Source organism: Nycticebus coucang, chromosome 4 (genome assembly GCF_027406575.1).
Source record: "Nycticebus coucang isolate mNycCou1 chromosome 4, mNycCou1.pri, whole genome shotgun sequence".
Taxonomy (NCBI): Eukaryota; Metazoa; Chordata; class Mammalia; order Primates; family Lorisidae; genus Nycticebus; species Nycticebus coucang.
In genome coordinates this window covers 103072948-103091258 of record NC_069783.1, presented here as the reverse complement: position 1 = coordinate 103091258, position 18311 = coordinate 103072948, and the positions used below count along the sequence as shown (strand labels likewise).

The window sequence follows — 18311 nt, the reverse complement described above, 5'->3', positions numbered from 1 at the left end:
CGTCCAATTCAATGTTTTTTAAATATATTTATTGAGGTCTGTGCAGAGGTTTTTGTATTAACAAAACCTTTTCATTCCTCTTAAATACCACATAGTAAGACTACCGTATGCCAGGTGTATGTTTAACTTTTTATACAAAATGCCAAACTTTCCCAAGGTGGTTGTATCACTTTGTATTGTTCCAGTTATTCTTTTTATCTTTCTTATAAAATCTTGGCTTAAAGCTCAGAAAAATTCTGGAATTCCAAAAAAATTTCAGAATGGGTCTTCCTTGCTTTTTAATATTATCTCTCTCTCTCTATATATATAAAATGACATTTTCGTAACCTTAAAAAAAGCAAACACCTCTTTTTTTTGTAGAGACAGAGTTTCATTTTATCGCCCTTGGTAGAGTGCCGTGGCGTCACACAGCTCACAGCAACCTCCAACTCCTGGGCCTAGGCGATTCTCTTGCCTCAGCCTCCCGAGTAGCTGGGACTACAGGCACCCGCCACAATGCCCGGCTATTTTTTTGTTGCAGTTTGGCCGGGGCCGGGTTTGAACCCACCACCCTCGGTATATGGGGCCGGCGCCCTGCTCACTGAGCCACAGGGGCCGCCCGCAAACACCTCTTTTAATTACATACACTTTTCCTCCCTCCTCTTCTCCCCAGAGGTGACCATTATTAAATTTAGTATCACCGTTCCAGACATCTTTGTGTTTTCATACATATATTTGTACCATAGTTGGACCTCATGCAGAGAAGTGTTAAAACTTTTTTTTTTGAGACAGTCTCACTTTGTCACCCTCAATAGAGTGCTGTGACATCATAGCTCACAGCAACCTCAAACTCTTGGGCTCAAGTGATCCTCTTGTCTCAGCCTCCTAAGTAGCTGGTACTATAGGTGCCTGCTATAATACTTGGCTATTTTTATTTTTTTTTTTATTTATTTATTTTTTTGTAGAGACAGAGTCTCACTTTATGGCCCTGGGTAGAGTGCCGTGGCCTCACACAGCTCATAGCAATCTCCAACTCCTGGGCTTAAGCGATTCTCTTGCCTCAGCCTCCCGAGTAGCTGGGACTATAGGCGCCCGCCACAACGCCCGGCTATTTTTTGGTTGCAGTTTGGCCGGGGCCGGGCTTGAACCCGTCACCCTCGGTATATGGGGCCGGCGCCCTATCGACTGAGCCACAGGCGCCGCCCTGGCTATTTTTAGAGACGGGGTCTCACTCTTGCTCAGGCTGGTCTCGAGCTTGTGAGCTCCAGCAATCCATCTGCTTTGGCCTTCCAGAGTGCTAGGATTATAGGCGTGAGCTACCGTACCAGGCCCCATTTTCAGCCTTTTAAATGGAGAAACTCTTTCTATAGTTTAAAAGCCAGTTTCATTTGTTTTTTTGTTAACTATCTTGTTTTATCCATGCAGTACTTATGAACTTCTGGGTAACAAATTACCACAAACCTCGTGGATTAAGATAAGACATATTTGTTATTTCACAGTTTCTATGAAACCGTGAATCCCTTGTAACCTACCATCTTTGTTGTATTCTACTGGTTAGTGGATCAAGAATGGCTCTGCTCACCTGTAGTCAGCAGCTAGGGTGCCAGGCACATACATGGGGGCTGGCATGTTCGAACCTGGCCCAGGCCTGCCAAACAATGACAACTGCAACATAAAAATAGCCGGGCGTTGTGACGGGTGGCCTGTAGTCCCAGCTACTTGGGAGGCTGAGGCAAGAGAATCACTTAAGTCTAAGAGTTTGAAGTTGTTGTGAGCTGTGACGACACAGCACTCTATAGAGGGCAACATAGTGAGACTCTGTCCAAAAAAAAAAAAGAATGGTTCTGTTTTAGGGTAATCCCACAGAGCTGCAATCAAGATATTGGCAGGCTGGAATCTCATCTGAAGGCTGGACTGGAGAAAGATCTGCTTCCAAACTCATGTGGTAGTTCGCAGAATTTGGTTCCTCCAGGTTGCTGAACTGATAGTCTCAGTTCTTGCTTCCTATTGGCTAAGGACAGCCTTGGTTCTTCACCACATGGACCTCTCCTATATGGCAGCTTGCTTCATCAAAGTGTACAAATGGAGAAGGCAGAGAGTCTGCTAGCAAGACATTAACTCACACTCCCTCGTAACCTACCACCTTTGTTGTAGTCTGCTAGTTAAAAATAACTCAGTAGCTCAGTCTCCTGACCCTCTAGGAGAGAGGATTACACAAAGGACTATTTCTGAAGGAGAAAATCATGAAGGCAAAGACTTTGTAGAAGTCTATCTTCCACAATCTGCATGAAGAGCTTCTAGGAAGCTAGAGGAAGAGATGTCATTAGAGATGGACAACTGGGCACTGATTAGGTGTTCTGAGAGAGGAGCTTTAATCCCAAGAATAAAGAGAACCAATTGCCTTAAACTGAAATGCAGACTGTCCTATGCTCATACGGAATAAATGCTATACTCATTCTTGTAATGTAATAAAAATTCAGCTGCGCTCAGATCTGGCAGGATCCTGTAGATTATGGGAAAGTATCCTGCTCTGTGAACTGTGACTTAGTTTGGGAGTAAAGAAAATGGAGAGAAGCAACTTCTAGTTCTTGCTTGAGCAGCAAAGTTGAGATTCTAATTTTGTATAGAGAAGTATATGTTCTGTGTAGGTAACTTATCTGGGGAGCAAAAGTTCTATCTCAGAAAGAAACTGTACCGTGTTGACAACGTTCCTGCAGGTATTTACCTCTTTAGCTAAACAAGGACCAAGAGAAAAGCCGTGTTGAGACAGGCTGCATTGCTCCTGCGCTGAGAGGTTATTCTCTTTTGATCATGTTCTATATCCTCTTCAAATCAAATCAAGCACTTGCAGTGGGAATGTGAGCATGAATTCTCTTCCTGCCAGTCTGGACACGATCAAAAAGTTTATGGCTCGCTTGGCCTATTTTCCTATCGGGTTTTTGGCCTTTTTTCACTTTATTTACTTCTAAAGACTCACAGACTGTGGTGTGTGTATCATGTACATTATGGGGAAGTATTGAGCTCTGTGAACTGTGACCTAGTTTGGGAGTAAAGAAGACATAGAGAAGCAACCTCTAGCTCTTGTTTGAGCAGCAAAGTAGAGATTCTAATTTTGCATAGAGAAGTATGTGTACTATGTGGCTAACTTATCTGGGAAGAAAAAGTTCTATCTCAGAAAAGAGACATCCAAATGTGAACTGTGTTGAGATTTAACAGGCAGGGGACAGAGTGAGTGAACATTTGTGATGCAAGCAGAGGAACAACCAATACTTCCCAGCAGTGTCTCCTTGATGTTACTTGTTTGGGGACTACTGGTGCACTCCACCTTACACAAAGAACTGACAGGCTGCTCTGAGCAGCTCATGACACCTGCTTGAAATTTAAGTTGGGCTCATAATATGTATTTATTATGAGGAGTTTGATGTTGCTTATCAGAGTTGGGTAACCTATTTTACTCCCTAAACTAATATTTCACAAATACACTCAAACCCCCAGAAAGAAAACATTTTACATCATGATCTGATACAGTCAGACTAGATACCCACACTGATGCATTATACCTAGAGTTTCAAGAAACAATTCTTACTCTTCCTACATCCAATATATTCTGATGTTTGACTTTTCCTTTTCATTTAAAAAAATATTTCGGATGTGATCCACTAAATTGATTTCACTACTCACTAAAGGGTAGCAACCTAAATGAAAAATGCTGTTATAAACTTTATGCAAAATCAGAAATTGTAAACATTGCTTCCAAGGACATAAGAGGCAAGATGTACTTGTGTTGTTTGCTCTGATGGCCCTGCCCCCTCCGGTGCTAGAAAGAGTGGCTCTCAGATGTTCTCTTCTGGCATCCCACATGTGTGCAACATTGGTTATTCTCTTCAGGGCCCTGGTAATGCAGTGTCCCTGGTGTTAAGGTCTTGAGCTCCTATCTGTAAGATGGCAACAAGTTTCCTCTGCATGTTTTTCCTTCTTGTACCTCATACCTTCTTCCTAGGGAATTTTCCTTTTGCCTTAAGTACATTGTTGAGAATTTCCAATGGAGGCAAACTTTTAGTTTCTGTTTATTCACTCTCACCCTGTCCCCTGTATGTTCTGGGTTTCTTTTTTTTTTTGTAGAGACAGAGTGTCACTTTATGGCCCTCAGGTAGAGTGCCATGGCATCACACAGCTCACAGCAACCTCCAACTCCTGGGCTTAAGCGATTCTCTTGCCTCAGCCTCCCGAGTAGCTGGGACTACAGGCGCCCGCCACATCACCCAGCTATTTTTTGGTTGCAGTTCAGCCGGGGCCGGGTTTGAACCCGCCACCCTCAGTATATGGGGCTGTTGCCTTACCGCCTGAGCCACAGGCACCGCCCTGTTCTGGGTTTCTTACAAACTTGTCAGAAAGATCTTAAAAAATACTTATATAAGACTGGCAGTTACTTTTTTCAGCACAGTGCAGATGGTCTTATACCAGTGATGTTGAGAATTCAACTTTGAATCTGTTACTCTTTCAAAGGTGAAGCAACATGTCTTCTTCCCCTGGCTGCTTTAGAAATTTGTCTTGTTTTTTCGGGGGGAAGTTTCACTTTATGTGAAAAGAGGTAGATTTCTTTGTTTTTGTTTTTATCCTGCTTGAGATTTTGGCTTTCTTAACCTGGGGATGGATATACTTCATCAGTTTTGTAAGATTTTCAGCCATTCTCTTCACGTATTATCTCTGCTCCATTCTTTCCCCTCTTTATACCTTCAATTAGTAAATATATGTTTGATGCCTTCATTCTATCCTCTATATCTTTTGCTCACTTTTCTATTTCTTTCGTCTTTTGTTTTTCCATGCTCAATTCAGCATAATTATTTCTGACCTATCTTCTGGTTTATATTCTCTCTTAAGCCGTATCTAAATCTGCCTCTAACCATCATAATTTTCAGTTTTTATAAGTTCCCTTTTATTTACTCACATAGCTAAGAGGCAAGAAGTAAATAACCTTAAAAATCAAACTAATTTAAGTTTAGTAAGTGTAGTTTTCCTATATGTTTATAGGACGTAGAAAAACCATGTATTAGAGTTCTGGGTTTCTTATGAACTTCTATATAGTACATGTGTATGTATATCTTTTATGAAATTATTTAAAAATTTCTCTGTTATTGATATACCTTAGGTTAGTATTTTAGACCTTTCAATCAATGGATCCTCAACTTACAGGAGCCCCTTGGGTGTTAGCAACATCTATATTATATTACACATGCTAGGGTTTTAAAAGAGACATGCTACACATTTAGAAATCATATCACTATTCTGTGCAAAGCTACACTTTAAAAGATATATGCATTTTATTATTCTGGTTAATTTTACAATGATAAAAAGGATCTAGTCTTGACAGAATTGAAGTAGTATATAAAGCAAATTAATAATATAGAATAGGGCGGCGCCTGTGGCTCAAGGAGTAGGGCGCTGGTCCCATATGCCGGAGGTGGCGGGTTCAAACCCAGCCCCGGCCAAAAAAAACCACAAAAAAAAAAAAAATAGAATAATTTATTACTAAAAATTTATATAATGTATTCTTATTTTGAATCTTGTAACAAAAATGCTATCGTGGTTATGGGAATGTACCTATAGTTTGCAAAACTGAGATTATCATTAGTATTGAAAACATTTCTCTTTCATCATTACAAAGCTGTACTGTAAGAAAACAGATTTGGTGGGGCCTTGGTGTGTGTCACACTTTATAGGGGCAAGACATGATTGCAAGAGGGACTTTACCTAACAATTGCAATCAGTGTAACCTGGCTTATTGTACCCTCAATGAATCCCCAACAATAAAAAAAAAAAAAAAGAAAAGAAAACAGATTTGAAGAAACTATCAATACTATTATATTCAGAAAGTATTTTTGCAAAGAAATTAAGCCTGAATCTTATCAGTCCTCTAGATCAGGAGTGCTCCAGGTATGGACCCCTAGACCAGGAATATCAGCATCTAATTGCAAAAAATACAAAATCCTGCGTCAGAAACGGGGAGTTTTGATGGAGTTTTAATGACCAACTGATTCTGATGCCTGCTCAATTTTGAGGATGACTTTAAATCTATCCGTTTAGTTAGGAGTTATGGGGGAAGGAGAAACATGTTAAAGAGCAGCAACAAGATGAGGTCAGTCATCCAGACATTCTAGGTCTACTGATGTCTTAGAAAGTACACAATACCACCTACAAGATACTTTCCTGCCCCATCTGGCCCTGTTATATCTGGATCTAATCAGAGATCTAACTTCCTATTTATAAGCACTTGGAACAAGTTCAATGCTACCTTTAAGTACCAAACCCAGAATATAGGACAAATGACCAATTTCTTCAATAAATGATGTATTTAAAAAAGGAACATGGAATTGTTACAGCTAACAAACAAATAAACATACCCAACCCAACAAAACTAAGTTTAAGCAACATTAACCACATGCAATATACTGTTTGGGCTATTGTAAAAAGGCATTTGTGATAATCTAGGCACAAAAACCATGAAATAGGCATAGATGACAGAGAAATCCAATAAATGCTGATATTCACTAAGAAAATGAACTGATGTATGGGATTTGCTTTAAAATCTCTAGCTCTCCTCTACCCCTGCCAAAAGATTGCTCATGAATTGAAAACTAGTAAAGATGATAGCTGTTAGCTACAAGGGACACTGCAGTACTTTCCCTGTATGCTTAAAAATGTCTACAATAAAAATGTTTAAAACTAAAACAAAAATGAAACCACAATTCTTAAGATATAATCCAAAATCAGGGAACTACAGCAGCTATATGTGAAGCATTTCAAAGGAGTTTATGGTGTCACTGCATGAAATCTATTTGACATGAAAATATAAGCTCTAAAAACAGGAGAGCATTATTTGTCTGGATACTGGACTGCTATATACAGGCTATGTGTTGTGCTACATGACTCCATTATACCTAGATCGTCTGTGAAGCGGTGAAAGGGGCGAGGTAGGAAAGGAACAAGCCAATACATGTTAAAAGTATGATGTAAAACTAAACCATATTCAGCTCAATACCAGTACTTCATACCAGAATACAAATCCGACTTTTAAAGAGCTGGAAGATCAAATTAAGCATTGTATTGTTTTTGCTGAACATTAAAATTATATAAATGTATGATAGTTGCCTCCAGATGTTAAAAAGTCAGCTTTTCAAATCTAGTCACAGCTTACATATACAACAGAACCAAGCTAAATGAATAAAATTTAAAAGTTGTAATTTTAAAAGCCATAGTGTCAGAGAAAAGATTGTAAGCACACACACAAATTCTCAGCCACAAGGCCAACATTCAGTTAAATTTATAAAAGAGGAAGTTGTAAGACTCTTTCACCCACCTTGAGCAATTGCAGCAAGTTTTCCCTTTTCTTCAGGGCTGAGCTGCAACATTGTATCAATTACAGGAAGAAGCCTCTCTCTTTCACTACCTGGTTTCAGGAAGATGAACTGTAGCAAGACATTCTTCAAATATTCCAGGCTAGCTACAGACTTTTCTCGCTCTTGATTTCTTTCCAATCTTCTTATTTCACTTTTGAGAAGCTGGTGTTAGGAAAAATCAATTAAAAATAGGTTTTAAGAGCTTACTGAACACATGCCTTTTCCCCCTCTTTCTCCTGGAAGGCTCTCTCCCCGTGCAAATGACAATAAAGAAGCTGGGAAGCAGATGAAGAAGTGGAAATGACTCAATCCAGCATCTTACCAAGTACCGTTGACAAGTGAAGAGGATCCATGCTATGTAAATGCCAATTAGTTCCTGACTCAGAAGCAAAGGGCAGGGTGGAAACTGGGGTTGAAAGGTCCAGGACTGATGGAAAATTGACATAAGGAGCAACTGGGGCTATAGGTTGGTACCATAGTGCTCCCTCTGCCTTCTACTCGCTATAGAAACTGAGCCAGTGGGGTTCGGGGTCTCTGGGATAACAGATACACTGTGAGGAGCAGGAATAAACCTGAAAATGGCTGAAGTGAACATCTGCAGCCTCCATTAGCCCCTATGCCCAGAGCCCAGGCAGTTAAGATGTCCACAATGAACAGCACTTATGCAAAACAAAAAAACAAAAGGTGAGTTCAGAATACAGTTAAAATTCAGAAATGTAAGACAATATACAATATTATGAGAAAAATGGGACAAAGGATGACATGAAAAAGGTAATAGCACATTAAAGTCTTTGAGGAAGATTTCTGAGTCTAAACAGAGCTATGGCTTTTGGTTTATTTTCATTATTTCAGGTTAGCCCAGGAAAGTTAGCCAACTTTGTCCTAAAAACCTAGGGTTATTTAAAAAACGTCAATTAAAAAAAGACTAAGAAGTTATATGTAAGAGACTATGTATTTGTGGAAATATAACATTTAAATAAGTCACTTAGGTTCACTGGACTACTTAGTGATTTGTTAGATGTTACAATGTTTTGACTAGTGGGAAAATATAATTTTACAGGATGCATGCTCAAGTGGTGGGATGTCATGATATACACAAGTTACTGTAAATAACTGAATAATTCAGCAGGAGAAATATCAGTGAGCCACGGTGGAAATGTCTCACTTGACTAATGCTCAACTGCTCCACAATATTCCTAGATGCTGCTGGTGTCCGTCCACTTTGCTGTCTCTACCTATGAACTGTGTTAAATGGTTCAGTAGCATAAACATCAGATGAATGGTTTGAATTAGTAATGCTCCACTGTTCATCTTGAGAACTGAAGGACCCATTTAAGTTCTATTTAAGTGTATACAGAATGATGACCTGTGAACATCTCTCTAATTTCTAAATCTATTATGGTTTCTTAGAAAAAGTGAGAATTAAATAATATTTACATAATGGAATATTTACATAAAAGCAATATTTCTCACTGCCAGGAATCTAATATAAAGAATCAAGATGTTATAGATGCATTGGAAATGTGAATTTTTAAACTTCAGTGCATATGTATGGGGGGGGTCAAGAAAACCAACTGGGGGCTCGGTGCCCATGCTCAGTAGTTAGGATGCCAGCCACATATACCAAGGCAGGCAGGTTCGAACCCAGCGTGGGGCTGGCGCTTGGGGCTAGACAACAATGACAACGCCAACAAAAAAAAGAGCCAGGTGTTGTGGTGGGTGTCTATAATCCTAGCTACTTGGGAGGCTGAGGTGAGAGAATGGCTTAATAAGCCCAAGAGTTTGAGGCTGCTGTGAGCTGTGATGCCACCGCACTCTACTGAGGGTGACATTGTGAGACTCTGTCTCAAAAAACAAATAAACAAACAAAAAAACCAACTAGGGCTGGGTGCAGTGACTCATGCCTATAACCTTAGCATTCTGGAAGGCTGAGGTGGGGAACTGCTAGAGCTCAGGAGTTCAAGACCAGCCTGAGCAAGAGTGAGACCCCCATCTCTATTAAAAATAGAAAAACTAGCTGGGTGTTGTGGCAGGTGCTTGTATTCCCAGCTACTTAGGAGGCTAAGGCAAAAGGATTGCTTGAGGCCAGGAGTTTGATATTGCTGTGAGCTAGGCGGATGCCATGGCAGTCTACTCAGGGTGACAGATGGAGATTTTGTCTAAAAAAAGAAAAGAAAAGAAAACCAACTGGTAGTCTCTAAGGTGACCAGAGTTTTTGGCCTCACCTTAATTTGCTCCATAAGGATTGCATTGGTTGCTTCCGTTTCCCTCAGCAGGCTGTTTACGTGATCTGCACTTTTTGTGGTGGAACTGAGCTTTTGAACCAATTCTTCTTTGGTAAATTCGGCATGCCATAAAGGAGCCTCTGCAAGATGTTTTTCCAAGAAGTGATTTTCAAAATCAGAGATTACATATAAAGATTCTAAATAAGAAAAACATCTAAATACAAATATCTTACTCTATGGTATTATATAGGTTTCTTCAAATCGCTTTGCAATTCATCCATTCAACATGCCTCAAAGGGTTACGTGTTGAATGTAACTCAAATGAGACAGTATCTGGGTCAGGCATGGTGGCTTATGCCTGGAATCCTAGCACTCTAAGAGGCTGAGGTGGGAGAGTCACTTGAGCAAAGGAGTTTGAGACCAGCCTAAACAAGAGTGAGCCCCCATCTCTACAAAAAAATACAACAATTAGCTGGCTGTTGTGGCAGACACCTGTTGTCCCAGCTACTCTGGAGGCTGAGGCAGGAGAGTTGCTTGAGCCCAGGAGTCTGAGGTTGCTGTGAGCTAGGCTAAAGCCAGGGCACTCTAGCCTGGGCAACAGAGTGAGAGTCTGTCTCAAAAAACAAAACAAAACAAAAAAACAGACAGTATCTCTGTTGTAAAGCACATACTCTAACCAAATACAAGCCCCATTTCTGACATACATCATGACTCCATTTTTATACCATTTCGTTGGATTCATTTTATACATCCTCTTCCCATCTGTTAATATTCTAAGAATTCATGTTATTTCACTTGTACATGAGAGAAGTATTAACATTTACTGGTCACATATCATGGACCCTCTTAAGAATCTTTTATCTGGTGGGGCAAGTATCATTATTCAAAATTTATAGATGAAGGAACAGGCTGAGTGGTCACAAAATTTTGGCAAAAATCACAAAGCCAAGTCTGATTCTGGAGTCTACCATCACTCTATCATGATGCCTCTTTGTCATCACCATTAACTTTGCCTGAAGGAGCCACAGCTTGCAGTCTCCACCCCACATGGTCAGTGACCATGAACACAGATAGTCATTATTCCAGGTGATCCTGAAACTTCACGAAGCCATCAGGTAGATTCTCTCTGAATCATGACCAGTAATAGTCATTATAGGTAAGAATAAAATATGCCAAAACTTTACCATATTTATAAAGGCAAATTTAGCATTACTTCATCAAGAGGAATAAATAGAAATAGCCAGTTTCTTCAAAGGGTGAGAGAATAGTTTATCCTACGCTCTATACCACCATAGATCTTCCAACCACCTGTTTCTCATTCAAGACTGGAGTACAGCCAACATTTTATTTCAAAAATGATTTGTTTCACAATCTTTCTATTTCAAAAGGTGATAGGATAGTGAAACAAATTTTACTGGAGTGGCTAATAAAAGCATATATAACTTGGAAATTTCTCTCAATTAAGAAAATAAAATTAAGCTGGGCGTGGTGGCTCACGCCTGTAATCCCAGCACTGTGGGAGGCTGAGCCTGTAATCCCAGCACTGTGGGAGGCTGAGGAGGGAGAATCGCTTGAGCTCAGGAGTTCGAGACTTGCCTGAGCGACAGTGAGACCCCGACTCATGAAAAAAATGGAAAACCCCAGCCGGGCGCTGCGGCAAGCGCCCGTAATCCCAGCGGCTTCCGGAGGCTGAGGCAGCGGGGTGCCTGCAGCCCAAATCTGAGGTTGTCGTGAGCTACCACGCCCACTGCACTCTGCTCAGGGGCATAGGGTGGGACCCTGTCTCAACAAAAAAAAAAAAGAAAATAAAAGAAACATTTTGTGTTTCATGAAAAAGCCTTGTAAAAAGAAACAACACATTTAGGCAGAGTAACATACCAAGCTTAGTCTCTGAAGAGTTAAGCAGCTGCTCTAAAGACTGCGTGTGTGTGCTGGCAGAAGACACAGACTCAGTGTCAGTTGTCTCCATCCCTTCCCCCTCCTCCCGGGTCACAGCATGCATATCAAGAAGAGGGAGGTCTGCATTTCTTCTGTCTCGAAGGTTCTTCAGAGGTTGGTGGGAAGAAGCTGGGCCTGTTAAATTTTTTTTTTTTAATGGATAGGTGTGAGATAGTTCAAAACTGATGGATTCCTGCTTAACAGAGATATACAGTAAAATTACAATGTCAAATGATACGTAGGGAACTTAAATAATTAGAAGACCAGTAAATAAATCATATATAAAGAATTGCTAAAACAGTTCTTATAATCAGTCATTGAACTTTTAACCACATTAGTCATTTCAGTAGAAGCTATAAATTGCTACTAGCTATCTAAGATAAACTGCTAAATAAACACAAAGCTCATGAGAACACCGCTTATTTTTATTAATATAGGGTAGTGGGTCATGATACTGCTAAATACTGGTAGAAATTCAAAAACTAGATTCTAGCTATTTTTGTGGATTCAGTACTTCAGATTGCTGCATACATTCAGACACAGCACACTTGCTAAATAAAGTCTGCTTGCACACATTCTCATCATTGACCTTACACCCTCGTCTCTGCTGTTCCTAAGGTTGCCACTCACACCTAGCACTGAGACACAAAATCCAATGCAGGGAACTAATCAATTATATTGCCTGGGGATGGCTTTCCTGTATACTCATACTGAACACTTGCACAGAACTGTAAAGTTGGTAAGATACTTTCAGATACATTAGTTTATTGACTCCAAGAAATCTGAAATTCAGAGACATATAATGACTTTACCCAAAGTCATGAGTTGAGTTATATACCAGAATTCCAACCAAGTTTTTTTAACTTCAAATTTCATTTATTTTTCATTCCACGAAGTTGCTTCCTCTGTTCTTTCAAATCTTATTAGCCTTACCTGCTCTCTCTGGAGCATTTTGCTGGGTTTCTGATACTTTCCTAAATGCTTATTTCACTATTGATTCCTAGATTACAATCTCTTGTGTAACCTGTTTGTCCTTGGCTGATTAATTACTTTATTGACTCTCCGCATATATTAAATTTTTCTGAAGTTGGTTTCTGACCCTAACAAGTGACCTGCAGCTGCCAATGCTCTAGTGACAATATTGTTCATGTGAAACAAAACACTATCGAATTACAACTAAAATACAGCACTGCCATGGCTGACACTTTCCTATCTTTTCCTGGAAGTAGAATGGAAGATATTGGGTGCAGTTGAACTAAATTTCAACTAGTTAGACATTTGAAAGAGAAAAAGCCGAAGCTGTGTCTACAAGTTTAGTACTGCTTGAGTGTTTCTAAAGTCCTTTGCTCAATCTCTAATGTTTCTAATTAAAAAAAAGATACATTTGATGATTAACAATGAAGAACACCAAACAGGTGTAGAATTTGGACATATGTGATGAAAATGACAGAGTATGTTTAGTTAAGAGAAAAAGAAATACTCCTTTCCATGAAAGGTAATAAATAAATGAAAATTAGTATTTTCAGAGGTTATACATGTATAGGCTTCTCTAAGCATAATAAAGAAGGGTTGAAATGGTTCATTATCTTCCCAGAAGGCGAATCCAAAATTCATTATCACAGAATTGACATTGGCTGTCACCTAGTAAATTTTCTTTTTTTTTTTTTTTTTGGTTTTTGGCCAGGGCTGGGTTTGAACCCGCCACCTCCGGCATATGGGACCGGCGCCCTACTCCTTGAGCCACAGGCGCCACCCAATTTTCTCCTTAAGAATTTGTGAAGAATGGATTTAAGTGACACAAATACACGAAAACATGAACGGCTATACTTCCTTGGGTACATACATACTTCTTGTGGGAGGTTCATTCTTCAGCTGGAAGAGCTGTGCCTCCACCTTGGAGAGCTGCTGCTGTAAAGTCTCCACCGTCTTTCTGTGCTCTTCCTGCAGATGCCGCACTTGATCTCGGAAGCCGTTCTGAAGGACCTCGTTCTGTGACATTAGTTGACTCACAGTCTGTGCATGTTCAGACTTCAACATCATGTTTTCTGACTGTACTGAACACAACCTGAAAGGTGAGAGGAACTGAGTTCACATAAGATCTTTCAGCTTTACATGTTGACTAGGCTTTCTCAATTGGGTTCGGCAAGAGAATGAGAAGGTATCTACTGAACGTATGAATCATTTCTCTCCTAAATATCTATAATGTACTAGTTGTGTAACAACTTAGGGAGAACTGACTCCAGTTATCATTTAGTTTAAATCATTTTCTGTGTCTCACAGTTCAGATGAAGAACCTCAGCTGAGAAACAATTGTGTTTTTCAGACTTTGTGGTTCATAAGAAAATAGGACTATATTTACAGTATAAATTAATTTTACTTTGAAAATATGAAAAAAATCATTTTATTTTGATTCACAAAAAAATACCTTAAAGGAAAAAACGAATTTTGTAACTAAACATGAAACAAACATGATGACTTGGTTTTCTGTGGCTATATATCAGAATTGCTGGAGTACCTTGTTGAAAATACATACATCTAGCTTTGATGCTATAGCCAATGAATCAGAACCTCCAGTGTGGTCCTAGAATTTACTGCCAGCAGTTTTCAATGTGATTTTTATGTGGCCAGCCTGAAATTAGCCAGTGGATCTGCTATTGAGGGACCACTACTTTTATTGGCTTATTTGTAGTTTTCGTGTTTTACATGTTTGGTGTAGATACCTCCTTTTTACATAAGGAATCCATAACTATTCTCTCATAAAAACCTAAGCAATTCAGAAGTAGAGAAAAATGTGAAAGCCTTTCTTTACTCACTCTCATCCCCAGTCCAGGGTAAACACTGTTAACAGTATAGTGTGTGCCTTTCCAAGTTAGTTTTTCCTACCTACTACACATATGCAAATCACATATGGTTTAAAACAGGATTTAGTGGCTGAAGGGAGAAATGAATAAAAATACCAGATATTTTAGAAAAGGTATTCTAACTGCCAAGTTCATATTAATTAATGAGCCTAGAGAACTCATAAGCATTTTGTTCAAACAATATCTACAAAGAAAGTAAACGATGGATCACTGGCAGTCACAAAAGTTTTCTAAGGGAGGAAAAGTTACATTTTAGAGGTAAGGTAGTTTGTAGTTTTCAGGCAGTAGCAATGACATTTCTGAATTTACCTACTTGAGAGCCAGATGCCTGAAAATGCCATCTGAAATCAGAACGACTATGCTGATGACAAGTCACTGCTCGGTCCCAGTTGATACTGGGTGTTTAACTGTGGCCTCTGGGTAATGCAGACATTACCTGATTGGCTTAATTAGCACATTCCCCCTGGAGTCATTTTTACAATCTCACATAGAAAAAGCATAAACATTAAAACATTTTAAAAAGTGGAGAGTATAAATGAAAAGTCTAAGCGCACAGATAGTAATAATACTATTAGTTTTTAATATTTCCAAAAAGGAAGAAAAAAGACTCCTAAAGATACCTTAAAATGCTGTGAAAAGTTTCCAGTATTTAGTGGAAGGACTGACAATTAGGTGCCCAAAGTATATTTATTGAATGATGGAATTACTTTAAAGGCACCCATTGTACTTTGTGTTAGAAATGTAATTTGCAGTAATTTTTCTAGTGTGAAAAATAAGTGTTGGAAATTTCTTATGTAAGTATCATATGAGCATCACTATGTATAAGTTAATCTCATGGTAAATCTTGGTAATAGAAAATTAGTAGAGCTTCCCTGAAGTTTTGGTTTACATAATTAACATATAAATCACACTTCTAACAGATAGCATAAGCTTGGGTGGCGCCTGTGGCTCAGTGAGTAGGGCGCAGGCCCCATATACTAAGGTGGTGGGTTCGAACCTGGCCCGGGTCAAACTGCAACAAAAAATAGCTGGGCGTTGTGGCAGGCATCTGTAGTCCCAGCTACTCAAGAGGCTGAGGCAAGAGAATTGCCTAAGCCCAGGAGTTGGAGATTGCTGTGAGCTGTGACGCCACAGCATTCTACCGAGGGCAATAAAGTGAAACTCTGTTTCTAAAAAAAAAACAAAAAACAAACAAAGAAAACCAGATAGCATAAGCCAAGAAAACCCAAATGCTTCCCTTTTCAGATTAGCATCAGATTAGGTATATTATTACAAGCATATCTGTGATATGAAAAGTATTTTAACATCCTTGAAAAATGCTCAATGAAGAATTCTTTTCTTCAGTCTAAGATACAATGAATACTACTATCCACTTTCTTTATCGTAGGAGTTCAAAGATTATTGTTCACAATAATTTACTTATTCTGCTAATTCTCCTAATATCTATTTTTGGTATTATAGTGATTAACAAAATATGACAAGTTGAAGATAGAGTTGCAAAGATAAGTTTCATATTCTTTTTCAGTCAGCAGATAACTGAATGCTTTCCTAAAGAGAAAAAAGTGCTTATAATATGACAGCTGGGTTGTAAAGTAGTGAGGTTTCGTCGTTGTTGTTGTTGTTGTTTGTTTTATAAAAGAAACATCATGGCCATGAAGGTAGAATATTGGATGAGCAGATAAACATTGTTCTTAAAAGTGCAAATAACAAAAGCAATCCAAAGGGGAAGCTTTAAGGTACAGATAGCAAAGTTACCAAGCCTGCAGAAGTGTCTATTTCTTATTTCAAATAGCAAAGCATTAAAAGTTCCAAGTAAGAAATACTTTGCTGCCTGGTACAGTTAGTGCTGCTAGCAACCTTACTTTTCCCGGAGTTCTGCCTCTTTTGACACAGTTTCTTGTAGCATCTTGTTGTGCCTTTCTAGCAGAGTATCATGTTCAGACTGTAATGTTTGAAGTTCAGAGACATTAATCTGTAAGTTATTTTGGCTATCTTGTAATTTGATTTTTAGTTGGTCAATCATCATTTTCAGATGTTCCCTAAAACAGAAATAAACACTTTAAATTTTTTTTGAAAGACATTAACCTGATTTTGCAGTTTCAAATATATTTTAATCATTTAGTATTTCAATTTTATATTCTTGCTATCATTAGGGATAAATCTCAAGGAACTTCTAACCAGAAGAATTCAGAGGCTAGGATTAAATATAATACAAGAGATGTTATAGACAGATTTTAAATCTCTGGTACCACAGATCTATAAAAAATTTCTTTAAGTTAAAAAATTTCATATTTGGGGTGGCACCTGTGGCTCAAGGGGTAGGGCACCAGTCCCATATGCCGGAGGTGGCGGGTTCAAACCCAGCCCCGGCCAAAAACCAAAAAAAAAGAAACTGTAAAAAAAAAAAAAAAAAAAAAAAAATTTCATATTTGGATGGAGTAGACCATTAAGTGGCATTGAAATAGCTTATTTTATGTTACAGGACTATGCCATTAGACTATAAAAAATCATATACTTCTAAGCTAACTGTTTTGAGAATGATATGTTAGACCAAGTTACAGTGAAGGATAATCCCTGAAAAATATCAGGAAGTCTTTTTAGGCACAGAATAAAAACTAAGTGGAAACAGTTAAAATCCAATAATCTGCCACAATTAGTACAATACACTATCAGCTTCTTTTTAAAAAGATACATTTAATTTATAAGAAAGTAGAAGGAACATAAAGACATTTACAATTCAAATAATTCAAACCCCAAATTCAGGCATGATCAAAAATGGCTCTTGCAAATGATAACACTATTTATTCAATGTATCAACATTTAACGTTAGCTTTATAATGAGCTACTGGAAAGCAAATAATCTCATAATATTTCAGTGTACAGTACTCATAGTTAACAGATTCCTTAACAAAAAGTAGCAGAAACATACAAACACTGCAGAATAAATGAATCTTACGTAGAACAATAAGAATGCTGAATACCAAACCTCTAACTTGTAAAAATAACACAAATACCATGGAATGCTCTATTTTTTGTTCTCCATATTTTTTTTATTAATTTACAAAAGAAATACTGTATGCTAGTTTTAAAGCAGCACAAGAATGTATACTATTCAAATAGAATTGAGATAGTCCTAAATTTAAGAAAAGTTTGATTCGAAACCAAGTTAGTACTTAAAACTTTTTGAAATAAATATTTTAAAACAATTTCTGTGTAACCTAATAAACGGTGAGTTAAGTATATTAAAGAAGTATTTTTATTTTTTTACTTCTAAATTTTCAAAATTGGGAAAACTAGTCATAATGTAATTTTAATGCCTGTATTTCTACTATGACAAGATCCTGCTAAGACAAAATTGACCTTTAAGCCTGTATCTCAGAGAGCACCAAATCCTGGCTTACTGTTCACTTTAATATCTTTTAGCATCCTTTAGAGTTTGCAGCAGTACCTTTTGTAGTGTTCTCTGCTACTGCCTGGAGACATGGTGAAAACAAAGTCTGTTCTCATTGCTAATTATATATCAAATTCCACAGTTAAAAGAAATCAAAATAGGATATTCAGTCTACTGGGTGGAGAATCTGCACTGCAGGGAGAAAACTCTCCATATTTTTTTTAATTTAGATTTTTACCTTTCTTGTTTGGCTCCTTCGGTTTCAGCCTGAGACACAGATTTCTTTTTCTGTTGTTTTAGAACATTATGAACTCGGACTTTGTAGCTTTCAAATTCAGAGGTTATAGCGGCTTGTTCTGCCTGTAACAATTAAAAGAGAAAAACATTTTTCTATTAACACAATTCTCCTGTTTTCTCTCAGAGATTAACAGATTGCGATGAAAATCTGTTTTTGAAAATGACTGACATTCTTTTTAGTCCCCTAATTAATTTTGCTGAAAAGTATAATTCTGTTTGCCTT

At 38.2% G+C, this 18311-nt stretch overlaps 1 protein-coding gene across 2 annotated transcripts in view; it reads right to left on the bottom strand.

The window, feature by feature from the left end:
- GCC2 (GRIP and coiled-coil domain containing 2) overlaps window positions 1–18311 on the bottom strand; it is a 49664-nt gene that overhangs the window by 9222 nt on the left and 22131 nt on the right. For both annotated transcript variants that reach the window (XM_053588173.1, XM_053588174.1), the window contains 6 exons: window positions 18030–18151; window positions 16263–16439; window positions 13387–13604; window positions 11480–11674; window positions 9602–9741; window positions 7337–7538 (listed from right to left, as the gene is read on the bottom strand). In XM_053588173.1, the coding sequence (XP_053444148.1) occupies window positions 7337–7538; window positions 9602–9741; window positions 11480–11674; window positions 13387–13604; window positions 16263–16439; window positions 18030–18151 (1054 nt within the window). The remainder of the gene's footprint in view (window positions 1–7336; window positions 7539–9601; window positions 9742–11479; window positions 11675–13386; window positions 13605–16262; window positions 16440–18029; window positions 18152–18311) is intronic.